We start from the raw sequence: 20800 nt of genomic DNA on the forward strand, positions 1-20800 counted from the left end.
AATTTATTTATTATGATATAATACTTTTAAGAATGAATTTGATTATTTATTCTAATAAGACTCAATTTAGCAAGGAGAGAAATTTTTTACTTCTCGGAAATCATAGGTTAAAAAAATTTAATTTTACATATTTTTGATATACATCTTAAAAAATAAAATTCTTAAAAAAGTGACTTCTTCTCATAATGTTTTTTAATTAGTTTTTACGAAAATTTTCTTATATAAAAAAAATAAAAATATCATTTTTTTAGTTTAATTTTTCTTATTATAATAAAAATATTATCTTATTTTTATTAAATGATATAATGTGATGAATAATAAAAATAATCATAAAAATATGTTATCTGTTTAATTCTTACAAAATTTATGTAAAATAAATTCCAATTATTAATCAAACAAATTTTGTTCGGAGTCCAAGACAAAATTCCTTTTGGAAATTCCTTTTCCTCGTGAACGATCGGCTCACTCTCGCTCTCCCTAGATCGCGCACTTTCGCTCTCCCTCGTCGCGTGCTCGTTCTCGCTATCGTGCTCTCGCGCTCTCTCGGATCTAACTCTGGTTCGTTTCTCTCACTCAAACTCTCTTTCTCTCTAGTCTGATTAGGGTTCCTAGGGTTTGATTTTCCCTGTGTGGAGAGTTCTAATACTGTCAGTAACGTGAAGGCATTATAATATTCAGAAGGAGTAATCAACCCTCCACCTTGCCCTTAGGCTCTGTGATTGCCATCTCTACTTCACTTGAATCCATGTATATTTTTATTTGAGTTATTATTATAATAATTTCGCCCTTTTATGTGTATTAGATTATAAGAAATTGCAATTTCTCTCTGCTAGTATGTTCTATTAAGTGATTTATTACAAAATCTTAATTTTGCTATACTTGGTGGAACTTGTGTTGGTCAAGGGTGGTTTTGTTCTTGATCTGTCTCGTGCTTATTTCTTCAGTTATCTCTTGTAGTTGTTTCTATTTCATCAATTATCATGGGATTAGTGGTTGCAGATTATGATTAATAGTAGCTATGTGCATCAGATTATAGAAAACTCCAGGGTAATTGTTATTAGTTGAACCACATTCTGGCTGTTGTTTTAGCCAAGTTCATGAAGACTTCTTCTTTTGTTTCAATTTTTCGCATGATTATTGGCCACACTTACATTGACCAACAATTTATGATTATGAGGATATTCTGTTCCCGTCAACTTTGTAACTAGCAGTGTCATGGCTGAGTAGACATGTAGAACATCACTGATATGGTGCCCTTGGAACATGTTACTATTAAAAGTTTATTTCAATAATATGCCTTTGTTTACTCCCTAGTCCTTATCTTGATTCGTGACCCCTCTAGATGCCTTTACAGATGGGGAGTTTCTAATGCCTTTTACCATATTTTGGCTGGAAAAGCTGCTGTCTTTTGCATTTTGAACCATTTATAGCAAAAAAAATAATATTGGCTTGCATGTGAGTAGGTAAAGACAATAGTAAAAAATTCAGTTGTACCCTGATTTTAGTATTATTATTGGGAAACTCTTTCTCTCTTTTTTTCTTCTTCTTTATCTTTGCTTGGTATACTTAAAATCATTCAACTATTAGTCCTTTTTTTCCACTAAATAAATTAAATAAAATTCCTGAAAGGATGGCAGTTATGTTTACAAAATAACAACTGCTAGTTAGTTATTTATTAGAATCTGTAGGATGGAAGTTATATGTAGCAAATTTGGTCACAATTATACAGTGTTTGTCTGGAAGTTTTCAAGGGATAAGACCAAACAAGCAGGGAGGAGTCTATTCATTTAAAATCTGTTTTGCTATTAGGAGCAGAGTTGGATTGAAGTTTATTATATAGGGATGCAGGTTCTGGTTCTATTAAGTATATTAAGTGGTGATGGTTTTGCTACTTTCAGGGGTGCTGTTATTCTTGTTAAAGGGCCATCATGGACCTTAAGTGTATATGCTTAAACTTAGAAATGTTGTGGTTGCAGTTTTTGTGTAGGCAGGGTATTTATTCTGTAAACGGATGAAAGTACCTCAAACACTAAAATTAAAACAGTGGCCAGTGGTTCTGAAATAGGAAAAAAGTCTTAGTTTAGGTGAGAAAAAATTGAAATGTTGATGAGGGATTGGGCCCAACAATAATACTTGCACTTGAACCAATATTGAGGTTATATCTATCATGGTGAATGATTGACAAAATATTTCACCCTAGCTAACAAAGTGAGTCTCTAACACAGGTCAACAATTAGGATAATCACAAGCCATAGGAGAGAAGGGTGGTAGATTTTAACAACTGTCAAGGAAAAGAGACAGAGTGAGATAGAGAGAGAGAGAGAGAGAGAGAAGGGTGGTAGTTGTCACATGATTTCCGACAGTACAAAAGGGACCAGCCGCATCTGTTTCCATTATGTAGGTTTATTACAATTTACTCCATTTTGTTAATCTATGCATTATCTTCTGAAGCATTTTGGATTTATTTATATTTGTCCATGCTTTTAGTGCCTGTGCAGTTGAGTGTGCAACCAACCCTGATCGTGATTTTTGCAATTTTCTTGTGTCATACCCTTTGTTTATTTGGATAGGAATGTCTGTCATTGATGTAGTCTTTTCCATTCTCTTTTGAATTTTGACTTAGTTATTTATTCTTGTGTTTTGTGTAGTGTAGTCTGTAATCATGTCAGGCAAGTATATCGTTTCTGCTATTCTTGGATCATTTGGAGTTGCATGGGTTTGTGATTATTATGTTTCAGAAAAAAAGCTATTTGGAGGTAAGTTGTGTTTTCCAGAAGAATTTGCTTTGTAGCTGTTGCAGCAGTATGTAACTGCTAACTTCTTTCTTCAGGTACTACCCCTGGCACTATTACAAACAATGAGTGGGCAGAAGAGACCGACAAAAAATTACAGGCATGGCCTCGTACTGCCGGTCCACCAGTGGTCATGAATCCCATAAGTCGCCAAAATTTCATTGTGAAGTCTCGCCCTGAGTAATATTTTTTGTTGATTGATTTTGAGTTAATTGGTGCACCTTAGTCATGGGATATTTTTCCATAAATGATGATAATGTTTGAGGTAAAACTCTTGCAGTTTAATCAGTGTTTGGATGTTTAAACATGTGAATGTTTACTTGCTAAATAAAATGTTACTTAAGATTGACTAATGCATATTCATGTATTCAAATTCTATGTTTAGTCTTTACCTTGGTATGAATGGGAATCAAGGCCTAAAATTATGTTTAGCAGACATGTGCAAAAATTTACTACTAGTGGTTTATGTTGTGATTCTTTGTTTCCAGCAGTCAGTTGTATCTGCTACTATATTGGGTGCTTTTAGGCAGTGTCGTTCAGTAAGAGAATCCTCTTTTGGATTATCTTCTGTGGTGTTGAATTTACTGTTACAATTTGCCGGTAAATCAAATGTTACTAAAGCAATCCTGAATTCAAAGATATGTATTTTGGATTTAAATTTTATAACACGTCATTAACCTTATCAACGGGATATGTTACAATTTGTGGACTTGTCATCATATCAGGGTGGGGGTACTATGACAGTAAGTTTCAGCTCAGCATGAACTACTCTTTAGTGGTAAAACTAAACGTTGAAAACTCATTCTTAGTATGTAAGGTTATGTGGAAAGAAAATTCCTGTTTTGTTTAAATTATGACCTTTTTGCTGAGTTAAGAAATTAAAGTGTTTGGGTTGCAACTAGAGAACATCATTTGACATTTTTGGTAATGTCATGGGTTTTCTGTTTGGATAAATGTCATTTCAGCAATTATGGGCTTCAGGTAAATTTGTAGTTTAGGGTGTACAAGGTTCTCAAACTCGAAGCTTCAGGTAAATTTGTGAAAAATTTAGTAAACTATAATATGTAAACTTCACGTAAATTTGTGGAGCATCCCAAATTGACAAGAAAATTAATTAAAGAAATAAAGCATAAGCGTACCTTAACATTTTGACCCAAGTATTTTTACACTTAAATTAGCTCTTGCTTTATTTTGTAGTTTGACAAAAAGTGAACAAAACAAATAGCTGAAAACAAATATATTGCGTGAGTTTACTGGCTTAAATATTCAACGAAATTGATTTATTTTGTGCGTTTCGAGGGCAAAATATCCTGACATGTGTAAAATTGCCATTAGAATTGAGACTTAACAAATGTAGAGTTTAATTGACTTGTATGTGTTTAACAAGAACTGAGTTAACACACGAGTTAATTCGTTTGTTTAAGTTTACTAATAGCACATTCATAATAATGTAAAGACTTGAACGTCAAAGTATTATAACCTTGGGAGGGAGAGTTTTATGGTCTGTAGTCTTACTCGATTTTGAATAAAATTGTTTCTAGTAAAAAAATATTTTAGATTTAGGTAAAATAGTAATTTTGAATTTAAAATTGATTGAGTTAAAACAATTTTAAATAATTTTAATATTTAATTAATTTTTTTAATTGAGTGTTATTAATTGTTTGCTTTTAGAATTATAAATCACTTAACTTTAAAATTAATTTTAATTAAGAGCATGTTTTGAATTGTATTAAACTCATTATCACAAACTAGAGACTTTGGGATTTTGAAACGCTAACTCAAACACACTCGTAAGATAGTGCTGACGTTTGAATCAAGCTTCTTTCACAATTGCAAGTAGCCATATACATCCACATCAAAGTATCAGTCTGTAAGTGTTGTTTGACTATAATTATTATGACTTTTATTTTGATAAGTTATAACTTTGAATAATCACCCAACAGTTAAGGGTAAACTAATGATATCAACTTTGGTTAGCTTTTAAATTTGTATCTTATTTTGGTTATATAATTGAGATTCAAATAAGTTTTTAATTATTAATGAATTTATAATTATATGGAAGTTTATTGAGAATGAATATTGGAAATAAGTTGATTTTCATTCACATTTGTGAGCATTTTTTATTTTTATGTTTTTTAAAATGAAACTAATGATTACAAAATGATAGCATTTCCTTAATGATTTTTTTAGTTTTATATTTTTATATGTTGCACTTCTAAGCTTTTATTTTTAACAATGTAATTGGAGAAGAATATATATATATAATAAAATAATTATGAAAAAAGTAATAACTTTATTTAAATAATAAAATTTATAAGTGAAAAAAATAATTATCTTATTCTGGGTAAAGGATTTTATAAATGAAAGAAATTAATTATTCTATTCAACTACACAATTTTAGAAAGATTCATTATTTTATCAAAATAAAAAATCTTAAAAATTTAATTGTTTTATCCAAACACAAGATTTTGAAAATGAAGGAATTTAATTTCCTTATCCAAACAATAAAATTTAGAAATGAAGAAATTTAAATATAAGCTATTGAAATTCTTGTAATTTAAAATTCCTTTGAATTCTAAAATGCTCCATCCAAACTCACACTAAGGTCTATATATGGTTACTTATTAATATTGCTTTGCCTATATTAAAAGGGTAGCGGAGGTGAGAATGCTGAAGCGGAAGCTGGACCAATTACGAATATATTTTTTTGTTGTTGAAAATAATGTTAATATAAATAGTGAAAATGTTTCATGGAGGCGTGAAGAATGAAGTTAAAATAAGTGGATCTAATGTAAATTGAGTACTAGAAAATGAAAGTTGTGAATCTAATCATAAGAGTGGTGATAATTTTAAGTTTGAATATGAGCAAGAAGAAAATATCATGGAGGTAATGGTAATGATAAGGTACACATTCGGTCATTCAGATGATAATAGATAAGGGTATTTGGGCAAGCCATTTGTTTGACATACTAGTGGGAAAGTCACATTGGAAAGGGGAATTTTGTTTGCTGATGTCTATCATTTTAGAGAAGTTCTTAAGGGCTCTTTTATACATGAGGGATTTCAAATTCTCCGACTAAAAAAATGAGAAGTCTAGGGTGATAGCTAAATGTACTGTTGAAGATTGTCTATAGTAAATTCATGCTTCTCTTTGCCCAGATGGACTGACATAAGATCAAAACTTACAATGTTGTACACAACTACATAGACAAACCAAAACTAAGGAAGCTACTTCTGCTTGGATTGCTCAACAACTTAAAAGCATACTTAGATAGGATTCTAAAATATCATATGCTGGAATAAAGGTAGAGTTGATGGAGAAGTAGGGATTGGAGCCAAATGTTAAGGACAGTCATTGATGAAAATTAGGGGTAAAAATCTTATAATGTTTATTCCTCTTCAGTGAGTTGTTTCTAAAATAAATCTAGGAAGCATAGTAAAATTAGAATCAGAACTTAGAATCTATAAGATCCTAGAATTCAAAAAGGTGGTATGCATGTTTGGATGCAATGAAAAAAAGGATTTGTGAGAGGATATCAACCATGGTTTGGAATAGATGGTTGTCATTTCAAGCGTCCTCAAGAGGGGTTCTTCTATTTGCTAGAGACACAGTCACTTGAGACAAAAAATTAGGAGCAGAAGAAAGCAGAGTTGAATAAACATCAACACTTGAGACACAGTCACAACAGAAACTAGAAAACACCATTCCAACACAATTACCACTAGCAGCAGAGCTTTCCACTATAAGATTGAATTCAAAGCAATCAAATAAAAATTTAGTAAGAAGACAATAGTGACATTAGGCAAGGACTAAGTGTAGTTTACCAAGTGTCAACATTGTCATTTTTTTCCCATCAATTAAGAATTTAGTGGAGATGGTGTGCCATCACTTGGCCATCATGACCTTAACAAACTCCTCGTAGTTTATTTGGCCGTCGCCATCAACATCAGCCTCTCGAATCATCTCATCAACCTCTTCATCAGTGAGCTTCTCCCCGAGGTTGGTCATCACATGGCGGAGTTCAGCAGCAGAAATGAACCCATTCTGGTCCTTGTCAAACACTCTGAACGCCTCCTTCAGCTCCTCCTCAGAATCAGTGTCCTTCATCTTTCTGGCCATGAGGTTCAAGAACTCGGGGAAGTCAATGGTGCCATTGCCATCAGCATCTACTTCGTTGATCATGTCTTGGAGCTCAGCCTCTGTTGGGTTCTGACCCAACGAACGCATAACGGTCCCAAGCTCCTTTGTTGTGATGCAACCTGAAATAAGGTCACACATCATGTACACATCAAACAGAACCTCACAATTTAGCATATGCTTACAAGTATTAATCATATTCATAGGGATAAATGCCACATGTTTCAATGGCTTCTGCAATCTGCAGAAAAATCTTCCAAATTAGTTTTGATTATGAATTTTCTGATCCTTTCTCTTGTATTAAAAAAGAATAAGAAAGAAAAATCTTATTTTGTTTCTTTGGTAAAGATTGCTAGTATTTTTCATGGAAGACAATTTTTATTAGCTGCATATTTAAGACTTGAACTCAAACAACCTTGTCAGTCTATCTACATGCTCTGATTATTTCATCCTTTAAAATATCTCATAATTAAAATATTGTTAAATATTGAAAAAATAGGACTCTTTTTTTTCACAAATAACGACTTAACAATTAAATATTAAATATTGTAAAATCTATAAAATTTATCAAAACTAAGCTTTGGGTATGTTTGTCTTTTATTTTTTGAAAACAATAATGTTTTTCAGAAAAAAAAATCATGAAGTTGAAAAAAAATACTTTTAAATAAGCGGACTTTTATGTTTCAATATAATATGATCATAGGCATGATAAAGACCTGAAGTTCTTTCTGGTTGCAATCATGTTATATTTGGGGTATTAATGTTAGGATGAGAAACAAAAAAGAAAGCAAAAACATAAACAAAATAAATAAATTGTTTTCTTTAATCTTTTGTCTTGAGACAGAAGTACTATAAACTCATATGTAACAAGTTTTGTTCTGGAACCGGAAAAACATAAAAACTGCTTAACAAGACAGAAACTAGCAAAAAATAACAACGATACATTTATTTTATAAAAAGGAAAAAAGATCTAGAGAAGGAAGGAGCTAATTATAATTAAGGTGGTGATGGTAATGAAATAAATATGCAAAGGTAAACTAAAAAAAATGTGCAAAAAAAATTTGATAAAGATTCCAATCCCCCCTATAAAAAAAAATTAACAACTAATAAGGAAAGAAGAATAAATTGAAGCATACCATCTCCATCCTTATCGAACAAACTGAAGGCTTCCTTGAACTCAGAGATCTGTTCATCGGTGAGTTGATTTGCCATTGTGATTGGAATTGATTGCTCTTTCTTTTTTTGAATGGGTTATTTCTTTCTGCTTTTCTGAAGAGAGAGAGAGAGAGAGAAACGAAGAAACTGCGAAAAACAGCGTTTTGAATCTTAATCCGACAAAACCTCCCCTTCTTATATCGATGCCACCAACTTCCTTACCATAAATAAAATTGACTTGTTTCCTTTTTCTCCTTTGACCCTTCAAAAACTCCTCCCAAATCATCAGCATACTAAATTTACCATTAAGCCCCTTATTATACGAGAAATTGCACTAAAAAAATGAAAATATTCTCTTATATGCAACTATGCAAGTTTGGCATCAATCATGAAGAATAATATGTAACTTCTCACATGATTTAATTATGTAATTGATTTGGGCATCAAGGAGTAAGATTACTTAAATGGAAGTCTGTACAAAAATAGTGTTTCAAGTTTAGCATTCCAATTTTAATTCAACAAAAAAGAAAGTAAGTAAAACATGTTACGTTTAATCTAAATGGCTGGTATATATTGTATTGCATCACCATGCAAGTGGTATTGATGATCAATTTTCACTGAGTAATATGATGGATCATTTTTCATGAGATCTTCTATTTTAATTATTATTTTTATTTATAAGACTCAAATTCAAAGATCTTAAGAGAATTAAATTTAGTATCACTCAAAATTTCTATGTTGAAATGAAAGAAAAGTGTAAGGATAAATATAAATGACAAAAAGATATTGGAACATAATTTTGGAAGAGATGATGAAAGTAGGAGTTCATTTTGACCATGGTACTAGAATATGAAATCCTAAAATGTGAGGACCAATGACTTATTGGTAGAAGCTCATATTTTTTATATATTTATTAATCATGGTATTGATACGAAGTATTCATTGTTGAAAGTATTGAATAATATTTGTCCGGAACCTTGTACAACTTGATTAAAGAATATAAATTACTACCATTTGTACCAACTATTGTTGGTAGTGGTTGGTATAGAAACATACTAAATGTGAAAAAGTAAAATCCAAATTAGTGTTTATAAGTCTAACATAGTGCAAAAAAAAAAAAAATAGACATTATATTTTAGGTTTAAATATATTTTTAATCTTTGTAATTTAGTTTTTTAATTCTTACAAAATATTTTCTTTTGTTCTTAATCCTTTCCAATTATGTTTGTTTTGTTTTTAACTCTTAAAGCACGAGAAGATATATTTATGGAAAAAAAAACCTTAAACTGTGCTTTGAACAATGAAATATTTTTATAGTTAAAAAATTAATTTTAATATAATTATTATATAAACATTCATCAACACAATTTCGGTATATGAAGTTATCAAACATATAATCAAAATATTATTTATAATAAATATATTAAAATTAGATTAAAATCATTTTTTAGTGTAAAAATTTCAATCTCATAATATGAATATTATTCAAAAAAATTATTTATTATATTTTTTAAAATGATTTTATACAATTTGAAGTAAAAATGACGTTATAGGATTTTAAAGTAAATAAAAATATTGGTAAGTCTCTAGTATGCATTTGTGTTAAATATTTAGAGAAAATTTTTTATCGTCTATGATGATCTTAAGCATGATTGTCTCTTATGAAGGAAACTTGTGGTCTCTACATAAAAATAAATAAATTTATGATATTATTGGATCTTAGGTATGCACTTTGTTAAAATACTTGAAGAAATAGTTTTATCGCTCTTAATAATTTTAAGTAAGATTATCTCTGGTGAATGATACTTACGGTCTCCGCCATAGAAATAATAAAACTATTTTATTATACGATATTATTGAGTTTTTAATATGTATTGTGTAAAATACTCTAAGAAAGAACTTTTTTGTCATAGTGGTCTCAAGCATGATTAGCTCCCCGTGAATTATATTTGTGGTCTTGACACAAAATTATTTTGTAATAAAAAATATTTATAATTTAATTTTAAACATAGTTAAAATATTATTTTTTAACAAATATATTAACTAATTAGATTTAAATTAGTTTTAATATAAAAATTTCCATCTTATAATATAAATGTTAGTCAAGAAAACCTTTATTTAAGAAGTTGTTTAAATTTATTTTATACAATTTCTATGTAAAAAAGATTTTATAGATTTCATATTAAAAATAAAAAGAAAGAACGAACTTAAAAAAAGAAAGAAAAACATAAAAAAGGAAAAAAAACTAAAAAATAAAAAAAATGAAAGCATAAAAAGAAAAAAAAAAGAACAAAACGTAATAAAAAAAGAAAAAGAAAGGAAAAACATAAAAAGGAAAAATGTAAAAATAAAAAAAAATAAAAAGGAAGAAAGAGAATATTGGGATAAAAAAACTTTCTTAAAAGTTAACATGTGACATAGGAAGGGTTAATTTTCTTGGAGTAGATAGAAATATGCCTTTGTATTTCATTGTTGAATGCATTTAAAATGAACTCACAAACAGATCACAAATAATTTTTTGTGGTGTAAAAACAATTGTGATTCACTCTATTCACTTTAAATATATTTTTCTTTTTATATACCTAAAATTTATAAAAAAAAATAAATCTTTGAATATTTAAATAATTATATATTAATTAAAAGTTTATTTAGTAAAAGAAAGTCAACATTTATGTTATCATTTCTGTATTTTTTGTCAAGTTAGAAGTCACTAATCATTTGCAATTGCATATAAGGGCCGGGGGTGTGATAAAGTACTAAAATCATTTTCAAATCCTAAGATGGATTGATTTGTTTATATACGATCTTTGTTCAAAAGGGTAGGCAATACAGGGAACCCATCATATCCATTTCCTCATTTAGTGTTTTTTTATGTAATATTGTTTTACTTTTTTATTTTTATTTTTACTTGAACTATGTCAAAAGAAAATGATGGAAGATATTGGATTTTGTTTAACAGATCGGAAGTAAAGCAGTTAAGTTAATTTAATTTGTTAAGATTTAGTCTTATCTATCTAGTTTTTCTCACTTTTCCTCTATAAAAACACATTAAAAGAAACACTTACACACTCAGAGTTATTCAGAATAGAAAGCAGAAAGAAACATGTCTCTTTCTTTTAAGATTTTTCCTATTTACTTAACCTGCTTCATAGTGTGTTGCTTTGCAGAACAAACTTCAACCTTGATTGTTGATGCTAAGGGACCTACAAGAAAAATTCCAGACACTTTCCTTGGAGCATTTTTTGAGGTAGTCTAATTACTCGTTGTTTTGTAGATTTTGAACGATGGCTTTTTGAAGTCCATGAAGTTTTTAGTCTGTTTTTGTGTATTTAAAAAACTGTTCAATCTTTCGCAAGAGATCAATCATGCTGGCGCAGTGGCGCTGGGGGATTGTGGGCTGAGCTTGTGAGGAATAGAGGTCAATTTTATGTTCTTAAAATTTTCCTTCATGTTGTTTGGCCACTAATGCACACGAGATTTAAACATTTTTCTAAGAGTTTTTATTTTTGTTTATTATAAATTTCTTTCTCAGGTTTTGAAGCTGGAGCCTCTAGTGTTCCCTCAAATATTTATCCATGGTCTATTATTGGAGATGATTCAACCATATTCGTCTCAACTGATCGTACCTCTTGCTTTGAGTGAAATAAAGTCGCACTAAGTATGAAAGTTCTTTGTAGTGAATCATTTCCTTGCCCATCGGGTGGTGTTGGCATCTCAAATCCTGGTTCTTGGGGCATGGTAAGTAATATTAATCTAACAATCCTTTAAACTTTTAAAGAGTGAAATATTATTTCTAATCATTTCTAATTTTTGTAAACAGAATATTGAGAAAGGGCAGAAGTACCAAATAGTCTTCTATGCTAAAGCAGATGGTGCAATTAATCTAGACGTTTCATTTGTTGGATCGGAGAAAGGTGAAAAGTTGGCTTCAAATAACATTAGGTAAGTTTTAATTTCAATCAATTAGAACATATATATAGAGACCACATTTGTATTTATAAAACTAATTGATTGATTAATTATTGGTCAATCGTGGCAGAGCTTATGGACATAATGTTACAAATTGGACAAGGATGGAGACTATATATGGTAGAAGCCAATGCTACAAATCATAATGCAAGTCTTCAAATAACAACAAGCAAGGGTGGAGTTGTGTGGTTAGACCAAGTGTCTGCAATGCCCTTAGACATGATGCTGCATAAATAATTAAAAATTTGGAGTGTATTTCATTGGAAGGTTGATGCTGGAGTGTGTTGGAGATGTGTTGCATAATCAACACTGACAGTCGTGGGAACATGGAAGAATTAGTAGGAGTGTGTTTTATTGTTGGATGGGTTAGAAATAAATTGTATTGCTCTTTTGTAGGAGGTGTTTTTATGTATCAACTGAACACATAAGCATGTATTTTGGGGTACTCTTTTTTCTCGTTGAGTCTTTTTCCCATAGGGTTTTGGCTCTTGGAGGTTTTAATGAGGCCCCCCGTTTTTCTCCCGAGTACACCTTGTACTTCGGATGAATAAATCTTTCGCTTATCTAAAAAAAAAAAGGTATGCATCATAGTATTTGCAATTTATTTATTTTTTCATTCTTTTCTAATAACTTTGCCACTTAATTAATTAATCTTCTCTTGGCACAGGGTCATGGTTTCTGAAAGGATCTTTTCCAAATGGTCGCAGATTTGAAACCAAAATTTTTAAGATTCCCGGGACATTAAATTTCTATGTTTTGAAACTTATGTTTGATTTATAGCATTCTGTGGGTAAAAATGAAACCTTGTAACTAAATGGTAAATATATTTGCTTCTATTATTAGTCCCATTGCAATGAGCAAGTGTGTATCCATCTATTTTATAAGAATTTAGTTATGTAAATATTAATTATATAGTTTCTCTTAATTAGAAATACTAATTAATATTATGTTGACACTTTCGCATGCATTAGGTGGGTCTTATGTTGAAGGAGATTATTTAAGAAATGCATTTAGGTGGAAAGACACTGTTGGACCCTGGGAAGAGAGACCAGGACACTTTGGAGATATATGAAATTATTGGACCGATGACGGATTTGGTTTCTTTGAGGGCCTTCAAGTAGGTTTTTCCTTTAATTTTATAAACTCATGCATGGATATTCAATTTTTCTTATTGAATTGATTAGCTGATCTATTTGTTGCTCTAGCAGTTAGCTGAGGATCTTGGTGCATTGCCAGTGTGGGTGTTTAACAATGGTATATATAGTTTGTTATCTTAACTAAAATTTAGCTAGTTGATCGAGAATTTATAACTAAAGAGGATTTTCTGTAACAATATTTTGAAAACAATTTTTTTATTAGAAACCATTTATTGTTTTAATATATACAATAACTATTTTTTTATTCTACATTTCTAATTAACCAAATATTTTCTTTAGGTATTAGCCATCACGATGAAGTCAATATACATTTGCCATCGCGCCTTTTGTGAAAGTATAATTTTTTTCTTCTATATTTCATTTTATGTTTTATTATTTTTAAAATTTGTATTTCTTAATTATAATAATTATTTTATATCTCTGGACGGAATTTAGTTTGCTAGAGGTTCGCCCGAATCAAGATGGGGGAGCTCTTAGGGCTTCCATGGGGCATCCTAAGCCATTTGACTTGAGAATTGTTACAATTGGAAATGAAGATTGTGGCAAGTTTAACTACAAAGGTATGTTTCTCCTTGTTTTTTACATATATTTTTTAGCATGCTGAGTTAGTTATCACATTTCTTTTATTCTTATTGGTATTCAATTTTGTTTCTCCAGGAATCTTAAGTTTTATGGTGCCATAGAACGTGTTTATTCAGATATTCAGATTATCTCAAATTGTGATGGTTCCGAAAAATCGTTAGATCACCCGACTGATCTCTATGATTTTCATGTAATGTCCCAAGATATAATTCTTGAATTTTTATTATACATAAGTCTTGAATTTTTATTTCATATTTCTTTGCAAATTCCAAAAATGTTAATTTTCCTATTTTAGTTTAATTGAATGTTATCCTTGCTAATATATTTTTTTACTAGATTTATACAAAAGCCATGGACATGTTTTCCAAGTCTACTAAGTTTGATAATGTATCACGATATGGTCCAAAGGTTCGATTACTTAATGATTTTTTCATTAAAATATTTATACAGTATATGTATTGCTTGTGCTCAAATAAATGCATAACATTATATTTTTTCTTTTTAGGGGTTTGTTAGTGAGTACGCTGTTTGGTAGGATGATGCCGGAAATGGAACACTTTTAGCTGCAGTGGCTGAAGCTGCATTCCTCATTGGACTAGAAAGGAATAGGTTGGATTAACTTTTCATTATAATTTTTTCCTTAATTTTTCTTCCATTTTATGTATTAGTTCGTGTTACCTTAAGTTAAAGGTCATTACTTGTCTTTTTAATTATCTGTTTTTCTTACTGTGATATCGTCCGCATAGTCAGCTATGCACCACTCTTTGTAAACATGAATAATAGGAAGTAATTCTTCTATACTATATACACTTTGGTTTAGTGTAAAAATTTGATCATTTTTTGCTTTCTTATTTTAATTTCATCATTATTATATACCTTATTTTATTTTATGATAGGTGGACGCCAGATGCAATTGCATTTGACTCTTATCGGCACTATGAAACTCCCCATTATTGGGTTCAATATCTTTTTATTCCTTCGAGTGGGGTAACTTTGCTTAATTCAACACTCATCAGTTTTTCTAATAAATCTCTTGTTGCATCTGCAATTGAGTACACAAACTCTGCAGATAAGAAGAACTACCTGAGAATAAAGATAGCTGATTGTCTCAAAATAAATTTAACATAAAGATAGGTATATAGGTACTAAGCTAAACTCACTTTTGAATTATTAACATCTCAGGTGGTAAACTTTGGAGATGATACAGAAGACCTTAATTAGAATTTCTGTAAATGGATTGGATTCAAAAGTGCAGCAATCTGGATCAACAAAGATATATAGTGCTCACAGCGCCTAATGTAAGAGAAGAGAATTCCTTCTCAGAACCAAATAAGGTAAAATCTAATTTATAATTGTACATAGCTGGATAGATATATCTATATATAAAAAAATCTATCTTACGTTTGTTTTTGGTTCATTTTAAATGCAGATTGTGCCACAACACACTCCACTTGAGGCTGCAAGTGGAGACATGAATGTCATACTTCCTCCTTACTCAGTTACATCGTTTGATTTATTAAAGTAGATAATGGAGGAATGTTTTTTTTTTTTTAATAAATGGGATATTAGAACTCTAGTGACTTGTGTGCATAATCTTTTCTCAATAAATAAACTCCTCTCTTGATGTTAATATTTTTTGCTTCCCTTTTTATTCACTTACTGTTTATATCAATTTGAATATGTAAATGAAAATTCCACGAGGTGGAGATTATTAAAGAAAGTTAATTGTTTTGAAAGCTATAAAAGAGTCAACAACTTATATATAGTGCAAAGAAATTTTAACGTGTATTTATCCAACTTTAAAAGAGCTAATTGAGTTGTTAAACCTGCGATGCACAATTTTATTTCAGAAAAGTAACATTTCCTCATTTAGTTTTTTTATGTGATATTTTTATATTTTTTACTATTTACAAAACTTGAACTATATCCAAATAGATTTACGGAAGATCTCCCCTGACAGAAATCAAGCAACCAGGTCTCTTTCTATTAAGATTTTTTTTTTCTTATTTACTTAATTCATTGTTTGCTGACAAAGCGGTTAAAGATGTGTGTTAGTATATTTACCACTGGTTCAGGATGAATTTTAATTTTAGATTCAAATTACTTGAACGCATGTGGTTTGTATGATGAAATTGGTGATAGATGTATGAACATGCATCCACTACTAATCATTTAAGGTGAAATTTAATACATGCACCAAATATTATATATTTTGCCTCCTCCTCCCCGCTCATACTTTTTATCACGCTTTCTTCTAAATTTCTTACCTCCGGCTCCCTCTTTTACTGATATATAGTTTAGGCTTTAACATAATACTATAAGTTTATCTATATATTTAGATGTTTGTTGGAATAAATAAGTACTGCATGTATATCAAATTGTGTAAAGCTTTCGGTTTTAATCTAGGGGACTTCAACTCTAGTCTTTACTGGTTGGTTGTAGCCTTATGTAGTAGACCTTTTTATGTTGACCTATGACATGTCTTATGCGCTTACATTACCATCAACTTGCATAACCCAGGTTGAGGTGTTTGTTTACTCTTAATAGATTTTTTTTCCTATAGCTTTTGGATAACTGGACTCAATTCAGTGGCCTGAATCTTACTTACACTAGGAGTGTCAGAGTGACTCCTGTTGAGATTTCTCTCTGCGATATACAAATCCAATTTTAAATTATTGAATCAAAACATTCATAATTTTTAAATTGAAAAGAAAAAATATTGTAACTATTTAGTGATTAGGGATTAAATTGAATTGAGTAATAATTTTATTACTAAATAACAAAAAGATGACATGGTAACATGCAAATTAATAATTATTGGTTTAAAAGTAGAGTTTAATGTGTATGCATATATTATTCTTACTTAACTAAAATTTAAGGGTATGGTAGAACCTCCACGATCCTTGCAGCCAACACTAATATACTACCAGTCACCAGATTATCTCCCAATCATTCCTGGAAAGAAGTTAATCACCAATCCAGTTTTTTTTTTACTATCACGAATCCAGTTATATCTACCAAAATAACTGGAATAGAAGTGTTTTTTTTATAATCAGCAATCCTAAATCTCAACTTTCAACCCACAACAGAAAGCTTTGCGAGATTCTTTGAAGCAGATTAAAAATCAAATCAGTTGAGATATCATAAACAGAAAACAACTAAATTATCTCTAATTTGTTATTTTAATTTCTAAATTAGTTTGTTATTTTGTGTTATCTCCACCCTTCTTCCTCTATAAATACAAGTTAAGTGAGAAACACTTGAAATCGTACAGACAGAATGCAAACAAGCATGTCCCTTCCTATTAAGATTTGTCTTCTTTACTTGACCTGCCTCACAGTTTCCTGCTTTGCAGAGCAAACTTCAACCTTAATTGTAGATGCTAAAGGATCAGTGAGAAAAATTCCAGATACTTTCTTTGGAGCATTTTTTGAGGTATAATTTAATTAATTACTTTTTGTTTGGTATATTTTTAAGAGTCCAGGAAGATTTTAGAGTGTGATTCTAGGATGTTTTGTTTGCAATAAAGCTAATTGTTGGATCTTTGGCAGGAAATCAATCATGCAGGAGCTGGGGGATTGTGGGCTGAGCTTGTGAGGAATAGAGGTCATTTACGTGTTCTTAAAATTCTCCTTCATGTTTGGATTTAGATATGCAAATGCTCAATGAGATCTTGACGTCACTTTCTTTATTAAAAATTTCACGCTCAGGTTTTGAAGCTGGAGGCCCCAACGTTCCCTCAAATATTTTTCCGTGGTCAATTATTGGAGATGATTCAACCATCCTTGTCTCAACTGATCGTACCTCTTGCTTTGAGCGAAATAAAGTCGCATTGCGTATGAACATTCTTTGTAATGAATCTAATCCTTGCCCAGCTGGTGGTGTTGGTATCTCAAATCCTGGTTTCTGGGGCATGGTGAGTAATCTCAAATGTTTTTTCTTTTTATAAAATTTTATTTGAAGAGCAAAATATTATTTCTGATCGTTTCTAATTTTTGTAATCAGAATATTGAGAAAGGGCAGAAGTACAAAGTAGTCTTCTATGTGAAAGCACGAGGTAGACTTGATCTAGACGTTTCATTTGTTGGATCGGTTAGTGGTGCAAAGTTGGCTTCACAAAACTTTAGGTAATTAAAATTTTCCTTTAGAGACTACATTGTATTTATAAAACAAAGCTAATTGATTAGTTATTGGTCAATCTTGGTAGAGCTCCTGGACAAAATATTTCAATGTGGACAAGGATGGAGACTATACTGGAAGCCAATGATACAAATCGTAATGCAAGTCTTCAAATAACAACAAGCAATAGAGGAGTTGTATGGTTAGACCAAGTGTCTGCTATGCCCTTAGACACATTTAAGGTATATATGTATGTGTGTGTGCATGATCGCTAGCAATGCATTTTTTTCTTTCTTTTCTAACAACTGTGTCCCTTAATTAATCTTCTCTTGGAATAGGGTCATGGTTATCGAAAGGACCTTTTTCAAATGGTGGCAGATTTGAAACCAAATTTTTTCAGATTTCCGGGTACGTTTAAACTCTATGCTTTTAAAGTTAGGTTTGATTTAGATTTATAACATTCACATTCTATGACTAGAAGAGAAATCTTGTAACTAAAAGCTAACTCTTTTATACGAGACTTTTTAATTGTTGTATGCTTTTTTGTTCCATTCCATTGTTAATTTGTTAATCATAAAATATTTTCTTGGACCTTATATATTGTGTTTACACTTTGGCATAGGTGGGTGTTATGTTGAAGGAAATTATCTAAGAAATGCATTTAGGTGGAAAGACACGGTTGGACCCTGGGAAGAGAGACCAGGGCACTTTAATGATGTATGGAATTATTGGACTGACGATGGATTTGGTTTTTTTGAGGGCCTCCAAGTAGGTTTTCCTTTCATATCAGTAAATAAACTCATGGGTATTTAATTTTTCCTATTGAATTGAAAAACTTATTCTTCTGTTTCTCGTGCAGTTCGCTGAGGATGTTGGTGCATTGCCAACGTGGGTGTTTAACAATGGTATAATTTGTTATCTTAATAGTAGAGAATTTATATTCCACAAAAAAGATTTCCTGTAACAATTTTCTTAAAAGTAATTCTTTTATTAGACGCCATAGTCCGTCGAAAAATATAATATAAATATTTCTGATAACCGTTATTGAAATTTTTATTTAGATTTCTGATTAATCAAACATTTCGTTTAGGTCTCAGCCTTAACGACGAAGTTAATACATCTGCCATCGCGCCTTTTATCCAAGTATAATTTCCTTCTCTTTTATTTCATTTTTTTTTTTTGTGAGTTGGTATTTCTTAATTTTTATAGTTACTATTTTTTTTTATATCTTTTCATTATTTAATATATAGGAAGCTCTAGACGGAATCGAGTTTGCTAGAGGTTCTCCAAAATCACAATGGGGATCTCTTAGGGCTTCCATGGGACATCCTGAGCCATTTGACTTGAGAATTGTTGCCATTGGAAATGAAGAGTGTGGCATGCCTAAGTATCAAGGTATGCTTTCTTTATTTGATTTTTTTTTTGTAAATATATTTTTAGGCTCTTTAAAACTATAATGTTTGATAGAAGAATAATGAATTAGTTATCATAATTTTATTTCAGCGAACTATCTCAAATTTCACGCTGCCATAAAACAAGCTTATCCAGATATTCAGATCATAACCAATTGTGATGGTTCTAAAAAACCATTAGATCATCCAGCTGATCTCTATGATTTTCATGTAAGGATAGGTTTTGGGTTTTTACTTCAGTAATTGTTTAAGATCTAAAAAAATGATAATTTTCTTATTTTTGTGAATGATATCTTTGTTAATTAATATATTTCTTTTTAGATTTATACAAATGCTACGGACATGTTTTCAAAGTCTACCAAGTTCGATGATGCACCACGATCTGGTCCAAAGGTTTGATTATTTAATCATTTTTCATCAAATTATCTATGTACTATGATTATCTTCATAGGTAGAAGCTCAGCTTTGATTCTATTTGGTCTATAGGCGTTTGTTAGCGAGTATGCTGTTTGGAAGGATGATGCTGGAAATGGAACTCTTTTGGCTGCCGTGGCTGAAGCTGCATTCCTTATTGGACTAGAAAGAAATAGGTTGGATTAACTGCAATTTTCCAATAAATTTTATTCTACGAACTAGTTGGTGTCCCTTTGAATTGTCACAAATTGCTTATCCTTTTATTTGTTTTTCTTACAGTGATGTCGTTCACATGGTCAGTTATGCGCCACTCTTTGTAAACACAAATGATAGAAAGTAATTTTCTCACACTTTATCATAGGTTTTTTTTATCATCTAACAATCATCTTTTTTTTTTAATCTTATTTTATGATGTGTGGATCGATATTATTTAATTTTTATGGCAACAGGTGGACACCGGATGCAATTGTATTTGACTCTCATCAGCATTATGGAACTCCTAGTTATTGGGTTCAACATCTTTTTACTACTTCAAGTGGAGCCACTTTGCTTAATACAACACTTCAAACTTCTACCGACTCCCTTGTTGCATCAGCAATTGAATACACAAACCCTAAGGATAAGAAGAACTACTTGAGAATAAAGGTAATTGACTAGCTTAAAATCCAGAATTAATATTAATTAAATTTAGTTATCATAAAAATTCACTCAATTGGAATAACTTTTGCAGGTTGTAAACTTTGGAAGTGATCAACAGAACTTGAGATTTTCTATAAGTGGACTGACTTCAAATGTGCAGCAATCTGGAGCAGCAAAGACAGTGCTCACGGGGCCTAATGTAAAAGAAGAGAATTCCTTCTCAGAACCAAATAAGGTAATATTTAATTTATATTTGTACATAGCTTGATAGATAGATCAATCAAAATGTCTTATATGTTTGTTGTTTTCGGTTCATTTTAAATGCAGATTGCGCCACAACACTCTTCACTTGAGGATGCTAGTGGGGACATGAACGTTGTACTTGCTCCATATTCTGTTACATCATTTGATCTATTAAAGTAG

The 20800-nt window shown here is 30.7% G+C and overlaps 3 protein-coding genes and 1 pseudogene across 6 annotated transcripts; 3 read left to right on the forward strand and 1 right to left on the reverse strand.

Annotated features, from left to right (window-relative positions):
* Positions 1-377: 377 nt before the first annotated feature.
* Positions 378-3149, forward strand: LOC100305508 (uncharacterized). Of its 4 annotated transcripts, none has more exons than XM_003554029.5 (3): positions 378-558; positions 2649-2756; positions 2831-3149. In XM_003554029.5, exons 2-3 carry the CDS (start codon positions 2663-2665, stop codon positions 2974-2976), a joined length of 240 nt encoding a protein of 79 aa, XP_003554077.1. In that variant the 5' UTR covers positions 378-558; positions 2649-2662; the 3' UTR covers positions 2977-3149. The 4 variants fall into 4 exon arrangements, with proteins under 4 accessions (XP_003554077.1, XP_006604290.1, XP_040868443.1 ...); XM_006604227.4 differs by having other exon boundaries at positions 399-558; positions 2654-2756; XM_041012509.1 differs by lacking the exon at positions 378-558 and adding an exon at positions 684-747.
* Positions 3150-6424: 3275 nt separating this feature from the next.
* Positions 6425-8325, reverse strand: LOC100527439 (calmodulin). Its single transcript, NM_001249180.2, has 2 exons — positions 8067-8325; positions 6425-7052 (listed from the first exon to the last, which is right to left on the reverse strand). Exons 1-2 carry the CDS (start codon positions 8140-8142, stop codon positions 6679-6681), a joined length of 450 nt encoding a protein of 149 aa, NP_001236109.2. The 5' UTR covers positions 8143-8325; the 3' UTR covers positions 6425-6678.
* A 319-nt stretch (positions 8326-8644) lies between these two features.
* On the forward strand, positions 8645-15318 carry LOC100802213 (alpha-L-arabinofuranosidase 1-like; annotated as a pseudogene).
* A 1766-nt stretch (positions 15319-17084) lies between these two features.
* LOC100802745 (alpha-L-arabinofuranosidase 1) lies at positions 17085-20800 on the forward strand. Its single transcript, XM_003553322.4, has 17 exons — positions 17085-17228; positions 17345-17399; positions 17504-17709; positions 17799-17920; positions 18001-18154; positions 18251-18320; positions 18535-18680; positions 18772-18817; positions 19003-19055; positions 19163-19307; positions 19416-19534; positions 19646-19717; positions 19811-19914; positions 20018-20074; positions 20188-20383; positions 20469-20612; positions 20705-20800. The coding sequence occupies exons 1-17, from the start codon at positions 17085-17087 to the stop codon at positions 20798-20800; spliced, it is 1929 nt and encodes a 642-aa protein (XP_003553370.3).

Source organism: Glycine max, chromosome 19 (genome assembly GCF_000004515.6).
Source record: "Glycine max cultivar Williams 82 chromosome 19, Glycine_max_v4.0, whole genome shotgun sequence".
In the NCBI taxonomy this organism is placed as follows: Eukaryota; Viridiplantae; Streptophyta; class Magnoliopsida; order Fabales; family Fabaceae; genus Glycine; species Glycine max.